This window comes from Xiphophorus maculatus, chromosome 11, assembly GCF_002775205.1.
Source record: "Xiphophorus maculatus strain JP 163 A chromosome 11, X_maculatus-5.0-male, whole genome shotgun sequence".
Classification (NCBI taxonomy): Eukaryota; Metazoa; Chordata; class Actinopteri; order Cyprinodontiformes; family Poeciliidae; genus Xiphophorus; species Xiphophorus maculatus.
The window spans coordinates 22,647,058-22,664,702 of NC_036453.1; the positions used below are offsets into that span (position 1 = coordinate 22,647,058).

General features: G+C 40.0%; 1 protein-coding gene across 10 annotated transcripts in view; it reads right to left on the reverse strand.

Moving 5' to 3' along the window:
- Positions 1-206: 206 nt before the first annotated feature.
- The window catches only part of LOC102219234 (acetyl-CoA carboxylase), a 37,348-nt gene continuing 19,909 nt past the window's right edge, over positions 207-17,645 (reverse strand). For all 10 annotated transcript variants that reach the window (XM_023341649.1, XM_023341647.1, XM_023341650.1 and 7 more), the window contains 17 exons: positions 15,552-15,707; positions 15,325-15,471; positions 14,667-14,936; positions 14,311-14,408; positions 14,035-14,155; positions 12,602-12,712; positions 9,032-9,175; positions 8,822-8,942; positions 7,892-7,988; positions 7,705-7,801; positions 7,115-7,250; positions 6,858-7,035; positions 6,352-6,464; positions 4,697-4,851; positions 3,790-3,960; positions 1,823-1,959; positions 207-1,743 (listed from right to left, as the gene is read on the reverse strand). In XM_023341649.1, coding sequence (XP_023197417.1) covers positions 1,617-1,743; positions 1,823-1,959; positions 3,790-3,960; positions 4,697-4,851; positions 6,352-6,464; positions 6,858-7,035; positions 7,115-7,250; positions 7,705-7,801; positions 7,892-7,988; positions 8,822-8,942; positions 9,032-9,175; positions 12,602-12,712; positions 14,035-14,155; positions 14,311-14,408; positions 14,667-14,936; positions 15,325-15,471; positions 15,552-15,707 — 2,379 coding nt within the window. In that variant the 3' untranslated portion in view covers positions 207-1,616. The remainder of the gene's footprint in view (positions 1,744-1,822; positions 1,960-3,789; positions 3,961-4,696; positions 4,852-6,351; positions 6,465-6,857; positions 7,036-7,114; positions 7,251-7,704; positions 7,802-7,891; positions 7,989-8,821; positions 8,943-9,031; positions 9,176-12,601; positions 12,713-14,034; positions 14,156-14,310; positions 14,409-14,666; positions 14,937-15,324; positions 15,472-15,551; positions 15,708-17,645) is intronic.

Genomic DNA, 17,645 nt, shown 5'->3' on the forward strand with positions numbered 1-17,645 from the left:
TGCCATCAGGATAAATCAGATAAGTCTGAAACGAAACAACCAATCAGAGCCATGGGGAATATCTAGGTGCTGTTAATCAAACTCATGTATGTGCTGCTCAATGTGCTAGTGGTCAATTGTGTAAAATTCCATTAAAACACAAAGGTTCAGTTGAAGTTTGAAGGAATACAAATCAAAATGTTAAGTTTGCAATAAAAACAAACGGGAATTGGTAAAGTTTTATTCAGTTTGCAGACACGTTTAGAGTTCATCACTGTAAGTTCTTCTCCATGTCTGTAGGTAAACGGTTACATGTAAAACATCTGGTCAGAGAATATGTAAATGACGGAACTCAAGGCACAGAACTGATCCATGCAGGAGTAAAGATTTCAACGGAGCAAAAATGACACAAACTTCTAAAGCTGAATTCATCATAATAGAGCCGTTTAGCTAGTATTATGTTCTCCTTTCAAAGAGAGATTCAGACGCAAACTCAAGTCATATGTGATTCCCACGGCGCTTACAAGAACATTAACAATCAGTAACAATTCATTCATTAACAAGACAGAAAAGTGTTTGCGGGTCACATTTAAACATCAGACGTGTAACATGTCGAATAAAGTAAACAGCAGCATTTGTTATTTCTAAGACATTTCTTGATTTGGCTACCTATCTGTCCTAAATTCAAACTGACATCTTTGGCTAAAAACCTCAAGCTAATCCCTTCAAACACACTTCCTTTTGCTTTCTCTTTCAACTGAGCCATTACCGATTTGTGTTTTAAGCTTTTATCCACTCTGTGCGGCAGAGTTTGTGCCACTTTGTGCGTGCGCGTTCGTCCACGAGAGAGTCCTGCGCGGGCGCGGTTCTCGGTGCAGTGTGAGGGGAACAGTAAGCACTAAAGTGCCTGTTAAGCAGCGTGTGTGGGTGAGAACAGAAGGGACAGCTGTGGTTTTGTTATGAGGCAAGCTGCCCACCGCTCACCGCAGGGTAACTGTGAAACAGTCGGGGTCTAAAAGGGACCTCGTCCCGCTCCCCGCTGGGCTTCCCCGGCCAAATCTGCTTTGGCGTTTCCCCCCGTCTTTGTTCAGTAACTAAGTGCTTTTTATTTAGCAGAGTGAAAACTCCTTTTTGGTCAACTCCCCAGGCGACGCGTTGTCATTGTTGAGCTGGTCATCAAAACACTTGTAAACCTTCACAAGCATATGTCACAAACCAAGGTGCTTTTCAAACAGCAGTATTGCTTTTTTCAAAAATACATACTTATATATTAATGTGAACGCTTCAGATCAAAAGGATGGAGGCCACTGATTGTTATCAAAGGACAAAATCCATCCATAAACAAACCCTAAACATTAAATATTAATCACCTGCTATTTCTACATTGTCAATTCTCTTAAGATTGCACTTGAAAATCAACTTACGCAAACACTTAAGACTTAGGAAAGACAATTTACAAAATTTTAGAGCTAATGTCAACTATCTACCGTCTTGCTGTGCGAGAATCATTGCCAACGTTTCATCAGCAGTCCCGTATTGGCCGTTGCATCAACCCGGCTCCTCTGGTCCAGTGTTTCCAGCTCAGAGTCATTTCTCCCACAGCTGCAACAGAGAGCAAGACGAAGACGGGGCTCCTGTTAGGACGAGGTAGACGCCTCCATGGTGGACAGGATCCGCACAACCTCAGCTCTCTGCGTGGCGGAGATGTGCTGGGTCATGTGCACGATAGAGTCCATAGCCACCTCTGGATTGGCTTGCACGAGGCTGGAAGAAAAAACGGCTTTAGCTCAAACGACGTCACGTCTTTAACTAATTTCTAGAGCAGAATCGGGCGAGTCATCACCTGCGAATCTGCTTGAGGAGGTGATCCCGCCGGATGTACTTGATGTTCTCGTCGATGACGGACCTGGCGCCCTCTTCTTCGGCTAGCTGCCTCTCCAGCCAGGCCACCACTTCTTCATTGTTGTCCCACAGATACGCCTGAGCAAAATAAAAAAGAAGAAAAAAAAAGAGAATGAATAATATATATATTTTTCCTTTCTAAAATAGTTCAGTCAATCAGATTCAATAACAAGCATCAATAAATATCAATTTTCAAGTCTTGTGACAGATTCTCAATGGGATTTAGAGCTGGACTTTGACTGGGCCATGCAAGAAATGAATATGACTTGTTCAAATCCATGCCATTATGGTTTGTAGGCCAATCCTCCCATCAATTTTAAGCAGTTGAAGAAAAGCATAATCACAGCATGATTCTGCCGTTATCGTGTTTCTCCATTGGGACAGTGTTTCAAGCTCAAGATTAAATTACATATAGTTTGAATTTATTTGCCAATAAAGTGATTTGGAGTTCAGTTTTATGTTAGGAATATCTATAAAAGGGGCTGTTTTCAACTGCCAAATGTTTCAGCTTTATATTTGCAAAAATAAATAAATAAATAAAATAAAATCCATCCACATTCTATATATATATATATATATATATATATATATATATATATTTTTTTTTTTTTTTTTTTCCCTTAGGTGGTGACAAGGATAAGAAAAGGGTCATTTCAGTTTATATATATAAAGATAATGAGTAAAAACTATAGCACCTCCTGAAGGAACAAATAAATATTAATAACAGCAAAAAATGTAAAGTCTTCATTTCTTGTTGACTGGTCTGGTCAAAAAAAAAAATTAGCATTCATAAGTGCAGTTATTTCTGCTCCCAAACAAAGCCAGGCTGCAGGGCTTAGCAAAGATTTGGGGGGAGGGAGGCCTTAATAGGCTCTTGCTGCTCCTGAGCAGTCCTGCTTGAGGTCCACGAGAACATTTAATGCCCTTATTAATCATTTTTAATCTGTTTGCTTTTAATTAAGAAACAGTGTGTTGCTCTCCTATCTGTGCGTGCCAGGGCCGTGATTAATTGTGGCTTAAGACAGGCGGGCGGGACCGGAGTAACGTATGAGCTAACAAGGCCTTTTTCTTGAGCGATCGCCGCCGCGGAGCTGGCTCCCGTCACAGCAGCAGCTGCTCGTCTGAAACCCAGACCGGCCCAGGAGGGAAGCGCCGTTTCAGGATCTTTGAGGGATGTTTTAGTTTATTGACCAATCTGTTGCGGCTGATTATTTGGTGATAAGCACCGGCCCATTTCGTCTGATGTTTCCCTTCATGAGGTCTATTAAGGCTGCTGCTGTGGCTGACCCGGATGTGAGTCGGCTGGCTTTCCACAGAGTCTCTCACACAGCAACCTACAGATGCTGGACAACTGGCTCATTTCAAGTGAGAGATAACTCTAAACACAGATAATGGGTAGCGGAATAAGAGACCAAATTTTCCAAATAAAATACTCTTTTAATATGGTCAGAATTAGCCGAGTTTCCTTATAAATGCATAAAAACATGTCCATGTTGGTGGGAATTCGGTTTGATCACTTGATAATTTAGCAAACAGTTTTGCCAGTTTCATCTTAATACAGAGAGAATATATATATTTTTGAAAATTCCAGAAGTAAGCTTATAAAATGAAACTAAAAAACTGGTGGCTAGGAAAACCTGTCCTAGCCATTTTTATTCTACTGTCGAAATCCTGCAGACTCCTGCTTTAACAAAGGTGCATGTAAAATCCTATTTGAAGTTTGTCAGTGAACATCTACAAAATGCTGAGCATGACTTGAAAAACACCATCCCCACAGGCTAGCAAAATTGTACTTTTTGAATAGTTCTTTTCTTGATATTCTGACTCCATTAATCAGAATAAGAAAAAGACTTTTTCATACTTTACTTCCAAAATCAGCTGGGGCTCACGCCTATACTAGGCTTTTACCTTCACAGTCCCCTCTGCCTCCACAAACCAGCGCCGCAGCATCGCCTGAATCTGGCCGTCTGTCAGCTCACTGTTGGCCGCCTGGATTTTCCTCTTTACTGTGTCCTCAAGCAGCAGGCGCCTCAGACGCCAGTAGAAGAACTGACGGGAAGTTTGCCATTCCAGGATATCCTGAGTGGGGAAAAAGGGGCAAAGAGAGGGCATTAAGTATCAAAATATGACTTTTAGATACTATAGATAGTCTCATGTGTTTACAATTTCATAAAGTGTTCTGCATTTTACATTGGAGAGGACTAGGAAAAACTCAAAGTCTGAAAAGTGGAATATCCCAAGGTTTCTGTTGGACTACATAAGACTAATAGATAATAATTTAAAAAATTAGGTTATTTATTAGTTGTTTTTTAAAAAATAAAGTATAAAACTTGCGGGACATTTTCTTAATGTTTATCAAAGAAATGCAGACCTCTGAGTTGAGTGATCACATTCAGTCAAAGACTCAATCACAGATTTCTCTAGGCAGACTAAGGTAAACATGGAGTCGAGTTCAAATAATAATCTTCTTGGGTGAATTCTGTGTGTAATAAAACACTGGCAACCATCCATCTGTGAAACACCCTTCTGGTAATGTGAGCAAAGAGTGTATGTGTGTGTGAGGGATGGGACTGTGGAGGTGCAGAATGAGCTGAGGCCTGCCTCAGGCTGCTCTATACTAGGTGAGATGATTGACCAGGGTCATCAGAAGATAATTATGAAGACAAGTCGCCCAGCTTGGTAAGACCAAACATTATTCACTGGACAGGTGCAGCAGCAGCTAGACCGATGCTGCCCTGGGGGCTTTTCAGGTGATTCACTTACTACACGCTCCCACTGACGCCACACATGAACAAATGGAGGTCTGGGCTCTCACCGTGATCACGCCCTTCTCCTGCATGCGGCCCGGCGTGTCGTGGAGGTCAGCGAACTGCACAGCCACCTGATGGTAGATGGGCAGCAGGAACTCCTCTCGCTCCTTCAGTTTGGTCTCCAGCTCTTTGCGGTCAGCGGGGCTCAGCTCTGGAGTTCCTGTTCAGATTCAAATGGCACAATTTTAAGCAAAATGGTGAAAACCCAAAGAGTCTTTTTCTCTTCTGCCCAGTCAGAGTGGATTTTAGGATATAGACAAAATTAAATTGTGGTTCATAATTCTCCTTTAAAAAAAAAAAAAAAAGTTTTTTTCAGACCTTTGAACTGCTTAGTTTAATGATTAAAATAACAGAAAAAAAATCATCACCTTTGATATTCAGCAGCCACACAAATTTGATCACAGATGCTTTAAAATAATTTTATGAATAGTAATTCATTATATATATGGCTGTCAACATTAAAGCATCCGATTAACCTAAAACGTTTAAATATTACATAATGTAGGTTAACTGCATTACCCATTTTGACCTAAAAGCCTCTCTGCCACCAGGGGTTCGTATAAAGCAGTGTGTATAGCCTCAGTATGCAGGCCGCTCGCTCCAACTGCTATGTTGTTAAAGTGAAATTCTGACTTTCTTTGCTCATTTTTGTAGTCGCGTTTGGACTCTGCATTGTTGTACTCAGTAGAAAACCATGTTTGACCTCAGTGTGGCTGTCCCGAATTCGACTCTCATCCTGGTTCCTTTGCTGAACGTCTTTCCCTCTTTTCATCGAAGCACAAGCTCATAGTTAACATTTCTAAATTCTGTTTGAAACAAAAGGACTTTTTTCAATCTTCTTTAGTATGAAAACCTGGAAAACTGAGATGCATGGTTTGAGACAATAAAAAAAAGTTCTTCACTTTTAACAAATACCAAAGGCTGCTGGATTATCAAAGTAGCTTGGAAACTCTGGACTTTGTTTTGCTTGCCTCTTTTAATAAACCACTTAAATCAGACCATACAAATGAGAATTAGACCTTTAGAATAACCATCCTCTTGACATATTAGAGTCAAATAGATTCTTGATAACTTTTAGACTGACTCATTAACACCAATATCCTTTAATGTGGCTGATAAACACTGCATAAATCATTGTTGCCAAAGCCAATAAAGGTGAAGCTTGAATCTAAAACACAAAAATTCTACAATCAAATAGAACTCCCCGTGTGTATTCACCTTTCCTCATCTCCTTATCCCATTACCATCAATTCAAGTTCCCCATGTGAATGAAGCTAAAGAATCAACAGCATTTTGTTTTGGAGCTCCAACCTCCCCCCTCCCTAACCCCTTGCTGATTTCTGTCAATTCCAATCTGTAAGCTCTCCAGCCCTCCAGAAGCCCACCTTTATTCCATCATGTTTTGCTTAAAGCGCCAAACCAGCGCAGCATCAGAGCAAACCAAAATCAATAGCCTGCACCGGGGAGTTGGTGATTGATCCGAGTGGGCTGTGATTGACACATCTCCCGGGGGACTGCAGTGAAGATGACACAATCAACACCAAAATAAAGCAGGGTGGGGAAAGCACACACAAGTCCCACTTGATGTACGGCTAACTCACTGAACTGAAAAAAGGGCTACAAGTGGAAAAGCATCAGGTGTAAAGATGGCAGGACTCACCAAGCCTCTCGGCCAAGCCCATGTAGACCGGATCTACTCTCCTCATGGTTTTCACCAGGTCCTTCTTTCTGAACTTGATCTCCACTGTTCCTTCAGGCTCCAACACGCCACCTCTGAAAAAGAGACACAATAAAGTTAATAATTAAGATTCTTTTCAGTCCAATTTACTTCCACTTCAACCACAAATGTCAGTAGATTATGTTGCGATTTCATGCGATAGAGCAAAACATAAAGTAGAAGATGATCGTTTAATCAATAGAAAATTATGTGCAATTTTCAAGATTTTAAACAAATAAGCTGCAAAGATTGGGTTGGTATTTTGCGGCATCTATTTAAAGAGAGTTTTTAAGCATAAGGAAGAAAAGCGTCCTCTCCCCGTTTGTCACATTAAATCCGGTGATATTTCTGATTGTCCTGTAAAATATCAAAACGTGAAAGAGTTGAAAAGGGATGTAAGTTTTTGCAACCCTGTTAATAATTTATATCTTTCAGCTTTATGAACTTACCTGCTGTCCTTGTCGGCATACATTTCCATGTGACGGGGGTTTATGGTGGGGTCTATGACCACCCAGGAGCCTCCTCTCAGCTCCGCATGAGGGGGGATGTAAACTAGAACAGGCTGCTTGTACTCCCTCAGTCCGTCCACGATGTAGGCTCCAAACTTCAACACCTGGTCGTACATGTCTGGGAAGAATCGTTTCAAGTCAAATCACAGAAGGTTTACTGTTACTCATAGTGGTAGATGACCAAGGAGGAGAAATACCTTTCATTCCCCCAGAAAAGCCTCTCCAGTTGGAAAACACAATGAGAGGTAAACCCTCTCGGTTCAGATCCTTGATGGCTTGTGCTGTTTTGAAAGCAGAATCTGGAAACCACACCTGTCCCGCCTGCTGGATAATCTAAACATAGAAAAACAGGATATTCAGCATCAGTACCACAATTAGTATTCTAATACTAATACACAGCGTCCAGTCAAGGTATTCTTATCCTTTGAGCTTTTCCACTGCACATTTTTTATGTAAATATTGCAGACTTTTTCACAAGGAAGAAACCAGGAAGCAAATGAGTAAAGAAAGAATGATGGGAGAAAAAAAAACAGACAAGGAAGGAAAGACAGGGAAAGAGAATGAGTAAAAAAAACACATAGAGGAAGTAATAGAAAGAAAGACAAACAGAAACAGAAAGACAGAAAGAAAACCGTGATGGAAAGGTGTAAGGGACCAAGCAAGGAAGAAAGAAAATCAGAAAGGAGATGAGTGAAGGATGAAGCCAGAAAGGAGACAAGGAAGAAAGAAAGGAAGGATGGAAACATCTGGTGAGGCACTGCACCTTTTTACTCAAAGTGAATCTTACCTTTGCCTCAGAGTCCAAATTGGCTGGATCAGCTGGGATTGACAGCTCCACTGTCCTGGTTTCCACAGCAACAACACCAGTAGGTATCCCTCCCAACCTGAACCCCCCCCAAAAAACAGGAAAACAGTCACAAAGAAGCGCCCAAAACATTTCACAAAGCTAATGTTTCTGTGAGTGTTGATTATACCTGGCTCTGCCCACCACCACACTCTGAGCCCAGGGCTGCATGATCTCCATGAAGGAGCCTTGGTCAAAGAATCCACTCTGCCACGAACCCTTTGGATCTTCACAAAGAGAGGAGTTACGAGCATCAAGACAAAGCACAAAGCTTTATTCAGACCTCACGTGAATGGTACACCAAAAGCAGCCAAATCAATCGCTACATGATTATCCCTTCTCCCTCTATTTCCTCAACTTGTTTCTGGATTCTGTCTCGTCTCATTTTGTTCCTTCTCTGTGCTTAGCAGTGGCCATGATGGATGACTGTAGAAGCAGCCTAGCTCAGCGGTTTTTCTGCTTGCACACTCCAAGGAACATGCCCGGCCTTTGAGGTTACCATTCAATTAGGCCTCGCCACTCCTCGCTAACAGAGAAGTTGACAGAGTTCCCACACCGTACCTCAAATCCTCTGTAATTACACCACTGTTTAACCTGCAGAGTAAGATGTACTACACACATTCTGCTGATGACCTAGCCTCTAATACTTTATTTACTTAATAGCCTTTATATATTCTAATGAATTGTTCCAACCTTTAACTCATCGTCTGGAATGATAAATCTGTACGTGTGCTTCAAAAGATGCAGAGAATCAGACTGCAACTTTTATCAGTTGCAGATAAAGCAGCAATAATAATTAGAGGAGCAACATCAAATTGATAAGTTATATTTATCATCACAGCTTGGAAGCCAGAAGAGTAAATACTACCAAATTCTAAGCCTCACATGTAACGGAGCATGATTTCCACTGAGACATAAACAGAATGAGGAAAAAACGGGCTAGGTGATATGGACTTAAATATATCTTCTAACTTTTGTCTGAAATATTTACTTTCTTTAGTAAGATCGGCATTATCTGCACTATCTATTTTTTTTTATTTCAGAGACATAAGGGACTTACTTTGACTAGGACGTCCTGCCAGCATCCAGCGAGGATCATAAGGTGTCTTGGTCGGCACAAACTCCACCAGACGATCTATGGGATCCTTTGCACTGATGATGGGTACTGGATTGGATGTGCACTAAGGAACATACATGTTATAAATGTATAGATCAGCTCTTTAACAACTTTCACAACTCCTGTTGTGAAAGTCAACAGGAGCAAGATTACCTTGGGCATGTAGGACAGCCACTGCAACAAGTTAAAGACTCCCTCAAAGTCATCGCAGACAGTACTGTGGGTCACACCGTTGTTGTGCATGATCTGAATTCCACCCAGTTGGTTGTTGGAGGTGTACACCTCTCTGCCTAGCACCTGAAAACACAAATGATTGTTGAATTTAAGAAGGAAAATACAACATTTAAATCGGTTCAATCCCAGAATTGCATTCAGAAAGAGATTTACTAGCCAAGACGTTCACACAAATAAGGAACTTGTTTCCGGTTTAAATCGCTCACAGGGTGAACAATATAAATGGTAATATAAATGTATGTATAAACTTTAAATGAGTTTAACTCAAACTTTTTTTCAGTGTAAAATGACTGCAGTTTTTTGGGATTTTATGTGATAGTTCTACACAAAGTAATGCATAATAGGAACCTGAACAGAGTAATGTTGGAAGAAAATCTGTTGGAGGCTGCAAAAAATAAAAAGGAAAAAGTTTCAACACTTGAGTGAAGGTTCCACTTTTAGTCAAACAATGCCAAATAAGTTATTTACATCACAGGACGTTCATGAGATAAAATGACCCAGTCAAAGTCCAAGACCAATATTTTCATATTTTGATTGAAATGTGTAAAATTATTGATCCAATTCCTTCCACTTCAGAATGACACACAACTTTGAGTCAGCAAATCATATTAAAATCCCAGTAAAATACATTGACCTTTGCAGTTGTGGGAAATGTTTACGGTATAGGAATTGTTTCTTCTCTCTTGATCATATAAAAATAAAAAAAATAATTAGAAAAACCCAAATCTTTTCTAAGAAAAATGTAGGTTAGCGTAACTAGTTTTTCTTAGAAAAGATCGTGAAGTAATGATTACCTCATGATACTGATAACAACCTCTTCCAAAAGCTCTCAAAGAAATATCCAACATTGACAGCTGAAGGTATTTTCAACTGAGTTTAATCAGATCTGACACAGATGAAGACATTCCAAGGAACAGCATCTTTGTCAATACGGGCGAAAACAAGCTTGAAAGCACAGCATCACAGCAGGAACAGGCCAGTGGTCTCAGAAACAGATCCTGCCTCATCTTATCCCGGGACTTTCAGAGATGATGAAAAACTAATTTTGGTGTTTTGCATGGTATTTGTTGACAAGTTGTGAATCGTCCAGATGTAACCGGCAAACAGGCTTCATAAAGGAGCAAGTTGGAAGTGAAGTGAAGTCATAAAGTCTCCCCTGTCAGCCCACCCTATTTTGATAAGCAGCTCAGAACAGGTGGCTGGGCGCTGACATGCTCCCATAAAAATCAAGAGTGGAGCTCAATCCCTACCCTCAGCTCTCACCTTTTCAGCCATCATTTACTTTCTTTATTACCATTAATGGTTATGTATCTGGCCACAAATCTGGGGCACTCTCCTAAAGCTGTCAGGAGAGGCGGCAGCCCCAAGAAACATTACAGTCACCTTGACATACACAAAACCTCTGAGCCTCTGGCCATCGCCTGCTTCATTAAGATTCCGTGGCGGAGAGAGGAAGAGGAGGAGATATTGGACGAGGGACAGAGTGGGATGACTGGGAGGAGAAAAACTCGAGGCCAACTGGTAGCAACAGCTCACTGGGGTATTTGTGGTAGTAGTTACTCTCCACTCCCCATGAAAATCGGAGCGTTTTCTAGCAGCTAATGAAATGATGATCTGCGGGTGGCCGCCTGCTGCTCCCCATTACGTTTCAGCTAATAGCCAAGAATCCACATGACGGATTAGAGATTCCTCACTTTCCTCAAAATTGAATGGAAGCTAAATATACAGCTCCATTAAAAATAACAACAAAAAAAACAATAACTGCTACTTTAACTACTTACAGATCAGGTTTGTTTATTTGTTGCGCTTAAATGTTGCAGATCATGAAACGTATTTTATCTTCAGACAGGGATGAAACAATTAATTGGAATAATCATGATGAATCGATTATTGAAATGACTGTCAACTTTATATACAACTCTATGTTTAAATCTAGAGTTTTAAACTCTAGATTAAAACTAGAGTTAACTGGAGTATATATTTAAAACGAGGTCGTTGGCTGGAAGAACAAGATACTCAGCAGTAATTAAGGCAAAACTGTTCAAAAAAATATTTACATTTTGCATTGAAGTTAGTAAATAAACTGCTTCCACAAATATGTTTTACTTAGAAACCCTCAAGTAAAACAGATTTACTTTAATTGGATCCAATTCTGTAGTAAAAAAAACAAACAAAGAAAAAGAACAACTCACATTAGGCACAAATTTTCTAATCTCCCTAAATAGTGAACAAACTATGATTAAATTTAATGGCTGAATTTCCCAATCCACGCCCGAGTCTGATGACCGTCTGTCTGAGGTGTAGAATAAAAAATAAGTGCATCTTGTCTGATAGCATAAAGTAGGCAGAAAAAAAAATCACAAAAGATTTCTGAGCCTTTGACACTCCAATTTCTCCCCAGTGATGCAAAAATACTCATCGTCATTTACAGAAACACTAGCTGCTGTCACTGATGACAACCCAAGTTATTATGTTTAAGGTAGAACTTTTTTTAAGCAGTAAATGAGATCTTCAGTTGGAAACCGTCAGTCATATTCAGGTTATTCTTGTCTTTAAATGAGACAAAAACAAAAATGGAAAATACTATTTTACAGCACTGCATTAAGATATACATCATCTAGACTGCAAATATTTTTAAATAACAATCACTGCTCCCACAAATGGAGATAAACAGCAGGGCGATCTAATAACTGAGCTTCCAGGAATATTTGTATGCCATCATTTGGCCATTTGCATGGTTTACCATGTTGCAGCGTGTCATATAATTTGAAATGGAGTCATCCTAATGCACTGACAAGGACAGAGAATGGAAAGCAAGACAGCAGGAGGCAATGAAGCGTACAGACACACACACACACGCACACCCCAACACACATATCAATTGTGTGCAGAAAAACAATCTGCATCAGCAAAACTTTTCATTTTGATTAAAAACAAATGATATGGGTGTCCTGCACTGCAGCCTCTGGCATGTCACTCTATTTCTATGCAAATACAGCTTCATGGTTCGCTTTCAATTATTCCGCTTTGAGTGGCAGGCAGGCCCGTGGCTGCCGTCGGAAAGGGAATCCTTGTAGAACAGAGCAGAGCAGAGAGGAGCGAGCCTGAAAATTGCAGGATCAGCGAGTCGGAACAAGCCACGAAAAAAAAAAAAAAAATCAGAGCAGAATCCTTTTCTCTTTTTTGACACAAAAAAACCTCCTTCCTCCTCCAATCATGTCCTTCTATAGGATTTCTTCATTATATCGCAAAGCAGGTTTTAAAAAAAAAGTGTTTCACTAACACTTATTTGAACTTCTCTCCTTAATGGCTTTAAATTTTAATAGTCAACTAGTAAATCCTTTAAGAGATTTTCCTCATTAAAATGCAGATTCATTATTGGTGCTAATTTAAGGTACAGCTCATTTGGTGCTCACACTGATTCCACTAACAAAAAAAGTAAATTGTCTCTATGCCGAAACACAGATTGCGCATTTGAGCTCATTTTACCTTGTTGAGCGCCCCAGCTCCAGTGAGGATGATGTGAGAGTTGTCCACCTGGATAGTTCTCTGTCCAAGCCTCACCAGATAGGCTCCGATGCCGATGGCTCGACATGTGACCTGGGAGACAAGCGTCCTAAAATATCAGATATTTTCAAGGCTTGAACTGTTTCACATTTTGTCATGTTCACACCACAAACTTCAATATGTTTTCTTGGGATTTTATGTGATATACCAAACCAGAGTATAGTATATATATGAAACAGAACAAAAGCATATACATTTTAACTTTTTTTTACCAAATAAAAATCTAAAAAGTGTGATGTGAATTTGTATTTAGACCCTCTGAGTCAATGCTATGCAGAATCACCTTTAGATGCATACAGCTGCAAGTCTTGTGGCATATGTTCACTTTAAGACATGCATATGCTTTGATTTAAATTGCTACATTGTCTCTCTGGCTGCAGGTTTAATTTCCAAGTCTGTTAAGTCTCCCAAACCATCGTGATGCCACCACTACCATTATCTTTCAACACCATTTAATTAATAATTAGTCCCTCTAGGAATTTGAGATTCCAACTGTTAATACAAATTCAGTCATCGCGACTCTGCCGCAAGTCTGACCAATCACGGTAGCATTTTCTGTATTTTTGTCTTTTCTGACCAATCATTGCACCAGGGCTGAATTTGGAGCAGTCCTTTTAGCCCCACTCTAATTTAACTTCCTGTTTTAGGACATCTCTGGAAAGCCAAACCTACAACATGAAATCATATATGATGCTAAACGGTTAAAAACGTTTTGAGATGTTCTGTAGTATTTGCCTATACCGTGTATACAGTTCATGTTAAGTTAAATTATCAATATTTAATTCTTCTTTTGCATGTTCACAACTGCACAGGCCAGGATTTTATGTGTCCTAAGGATGCTATTTCAAGAAGGAACGTGCAAATGTTAATTGCACTTTAAATTTTAGGTATGTTAAAATCTTGTCTTTTTTGGGAAGGTTATGTGCAGCAATTTAAACTTTTTTTGTAAGATCAAGTTATGGTAAAAATAAAGTTTTGCAATAACATTTGCAATTTTGATTGCAACATTTTGAAAAACGTAACAAATCGTAATAGGAAATCGTAAACGTAACAAATCAGTCATTTTTAGGCTGCCACAATAAAAAAGAAAAAGAAAAAGAAAAAAACACGACAATATCATGTAGGAGCTGATTAATTAAATGACTTCTGAAAGCAATTGGCTGCACTGGATTTTATTTCGGTACCAAGTGAAATGTTGGCCACACTTTTCAGATTTATACACACGGACATTTTCCTTCCATTTTACAGCTATATACCTTGTGTTTGTCATCACATGAAATCCCAATGAAACCCACAGAACTTTGAGGTAGGACGCAAGCCTTCGCTCAAGTTAAACATGTGTGCTTTAGTCTTACCAGATTCATGGTGATGATCTCGTCATAAGCTAAAGAAGATTCTCCAGCAATCATTCCAGATCCCCTCAGGTTCTCCACACCAAGCCCCTCCTCCTTTCCAATAATGTCAGTGATCTTGTACCTGAATGACAGAATCTACAGTTTACATCCAAACCAAATGTGACCGGCAGACTTTGTGAATTTTACACAATTTCAACAGAACGATGCATATTTCTCACATTCTGTAGCAAGATTTTGTTGTTATAAAAACAACAAAAAAAACCCAGCAAATATTACCTCGATTCTCCTTCGTCTTCCACATGTTCACAATGTACAGAGTTAAGAGCTGAGACCTTTTTGTAGTCCTGAGGTGTGAGGTACAGATACTTGAAACCCTGCAGAGAATAGAGAACTCATAGTAAATTAAACATAAATAGACAGAAATGTTGATAGAAAACAAATAATATGGATTTTTGAAATGAAGTTGTGGAAATACAGATGACTTTTCCCCTTATAAAACAGGAAAATCTTGTAAGAAGAAGAAAACTACATTTGTTTTTGCAAATAAATAATACTCTCCGCAGATTACCCATAGATTTTAAAAACACCCAACAACCCTGCATTGGTTTATGATGTCTGAAACATTTCCTGACCTTGTATGGATCAGCTGGATCCTGCCAGGCCACATGGAACATGTGTCGGATCTCCTCCGCCAGGCCGATGCGGGCGCCGCTGTTTGCTGCGATGTAGATGCGAGGGATGCCGCTCTCCCTCGCCATCTCGGAAGCTCGCAGAAACAGAACGTCCTCCTGAGGTCCAAATGAGCCTATCTTGTGAGTGATATCATTGCTTATGACTATGATCTCACGTCCTGCTGGATACTCGGGGGTTCGCAGAGTCATCCGCCACGCCACCATGCCAATCTGCACAGACAATTAGACAATTTAGAGTGATAAAGGGGGAAAAAAAAAACATATTATGAATACAAAATTTTAAGATTTAAGATTTGTTTTAAGACTGATTAGAAAAGAAGCTACAAAACTGGACACAGGATTTTATATAAATTGTTAATATTTGTTTTTTTGCTTGATATAAATGCAATCTTCTGAAAAAGTTCTGACTTTATAGACTAAAATCCTGAGCTTTGCAGGGAAGAAAGTGCCTGACAACAACTCAAACAGACAGCCAAAGCAACAGAGACACCTACAGAGGAAATCATGAATTACATACTTAGAAATATATGTCAAAATATTGACAGAAAAACTTCCGTTTTTATTGTATGTGTTCGTCTATGCAGCTTAACTCACTGACCTCATTTCCTCCAGGGAGTCTGTTCATCTGCACCAGCTGACCCTGTGCATCCAGAACCAGCTCGGTGAAGGTGAGGAGCTCAGGAGGAGGCGGGCATTCAGGTAGCAAAGCATAGGCCTGACTAGAGTTCCACAGCTTTTTCAAAGACTAGGCGATAACAAAAAGACAGAAATGGGCATTAAGAAATATGCAACATTTTTAAAAAGAATCAAGTTTCTGTTCAATACCTGTCTGAACATTTCAGGAAAGTCGTAGACATATGTGGTGCCCAAAGATTGAGCCTGGAAGCGCTTGGACTGTAACAGGTCCTTGGTCACGTAAGGCGTATTGATTAGCATGCCATGCAAGGGGCCTTGTTTGTCACCATATGCCTGGAACATAATCTGGAAAGACAAATTATAAAATTAGCCAATTTACTTATGCACTGTTGTCTTCAAACTTGGGATTAAAATGGAAAAAATAAAACAATTATTTAATGATTATGACATATCACAGTACCACTGACATCACATTCGTAGTTAATTTCTATTGCAACTATAAACAGTGATCCCCTTAAATTTAATGAAAAAGCAGAGATGCAGAAATCAGAAATCCGATTAATTTATATTAACCAACTTTGTAAGAGGTCCAACCCGTCAATTCCAGTTAAGTAAAGTCTGAACAACAACAAAAAGAACTTAGAACTTTTTGTCTCTCTGCATCACTGAAAATTGTGCAGTGGAATCCTCCAAGTTATAGGACAGAAGTAATTAGAAGACTGGGCAATATGGCTGAAAAAGTATTACAATAAGCATTTCAAAGGAATTAATTATTTTTGTCTTTTTCCTACTCTTTTTTGGACTGGATATGAAAGTTTTGTTTTCTCATTTGATTCATTTTCTGATGTATTTTTGTCATCTTCCATTTTATTTTTCTTTGACATTTTACATGTAAAATAAAGACTTCATGTAATTTCATATCGATAATTATTGATTACTTTTTTTTGTTTCAAGTATCCAAAATACTCCCAAACTACTGACGTGACCCTTCCTCTTTTAACCACAATGTCCTCTTAAGCCGTTTTGATCATTTTCCTTTCATTACACAGAGACGTTTTTGTTTTAGTTATTTTTCTACGCAGTAAAGCCAGATTCAGAGTTGACGCTTTGAACCGGGCGCATGGCAGCGGGCACCAAAAGCGCCGACGACAGAAACGTTTCCGGCGTCCGCATTACTATAAACGCCATAGCGCCGGTGTACTAATCCAGGCGTGCAGTGAGTACGCATGCGCATTAAGAAGTCCGACAGTCAGAGGAGCTGTCAGTTCAGCATACGCGAAAAGTTGTGACGAAAATAAGTCATTAAATTGTTTTCAGTGATAACTAGATATATAAACATGCATTGTCGTGGTTTCAACGTGGATTTAAAGCAGGGTCTAGCTGCAGCTGCAGTCAACTACAACACACCTACAAGTGGGTAAAACTCTATAACCCACTTAACCGCTAAGTCAGGATGTCACACGGCTGTTAATAGCAAAGTGTATGACGATCTACGTCATGATTCTATGTTGCTGATTAAATAAAAATCATATGGTAATGACAGTGTATACTTGTCTGATAGATATAGCCATCAGTTCGTGCTAAGCGTATGACGATCTGACAGCGGACGCTGATCTGACGGAACACCGTCTTGGATCTCGCGCGCTCATCGCGAACTTTCAAAAGCGCCGAATGGTGGAACAATATGAAACGACTTCCACTCCACATACTCCGCATACCACGCAGACTCCGCGGGCACTGTCGGTGGACGGTGATTTCAAGCTTACATTTTCTTACAAGTCCTTCATTTCCCACAATCATAATGGATACTAGCAAGTTTGATGAGCTAGTCGGGCGTCTAGATCTCTTTCTTCTCCACCAGACACCGTACAACTGTCGGCGCTGCACAGAGAGCAGCAGTCACGCAAAGCTGACTCTCAACATGGTGAGCTCGGTGCCGCAATTCGCAAACATTTTCGATGTGAACACAGTCCGACACCGAGTACACGTCCGCAGTCTTAAGAAAAAAAAATACCTTTGCGACAACGTGTCTCTCGGACGTTGGCTTATGGACCTACGACGTTCTCTTTACGACGTCGGCTTGAGCACGCGCGGATATCAGAGGAGTGAAGTATGGCCGAATATGTTGAGGGCGAACATGAAACTGCTGCTGGCATGTTACTTACACTGTTGCTAGGTAACCAAAGAGCGAGTGAGTCAGTTGATTCCACAAATCTTTCTTAGCTAAGCCGTGAGAGGTTGAGCAGTTAAAGCCTTTCCTCTGCCTTCTGCCTTCTGCCTACA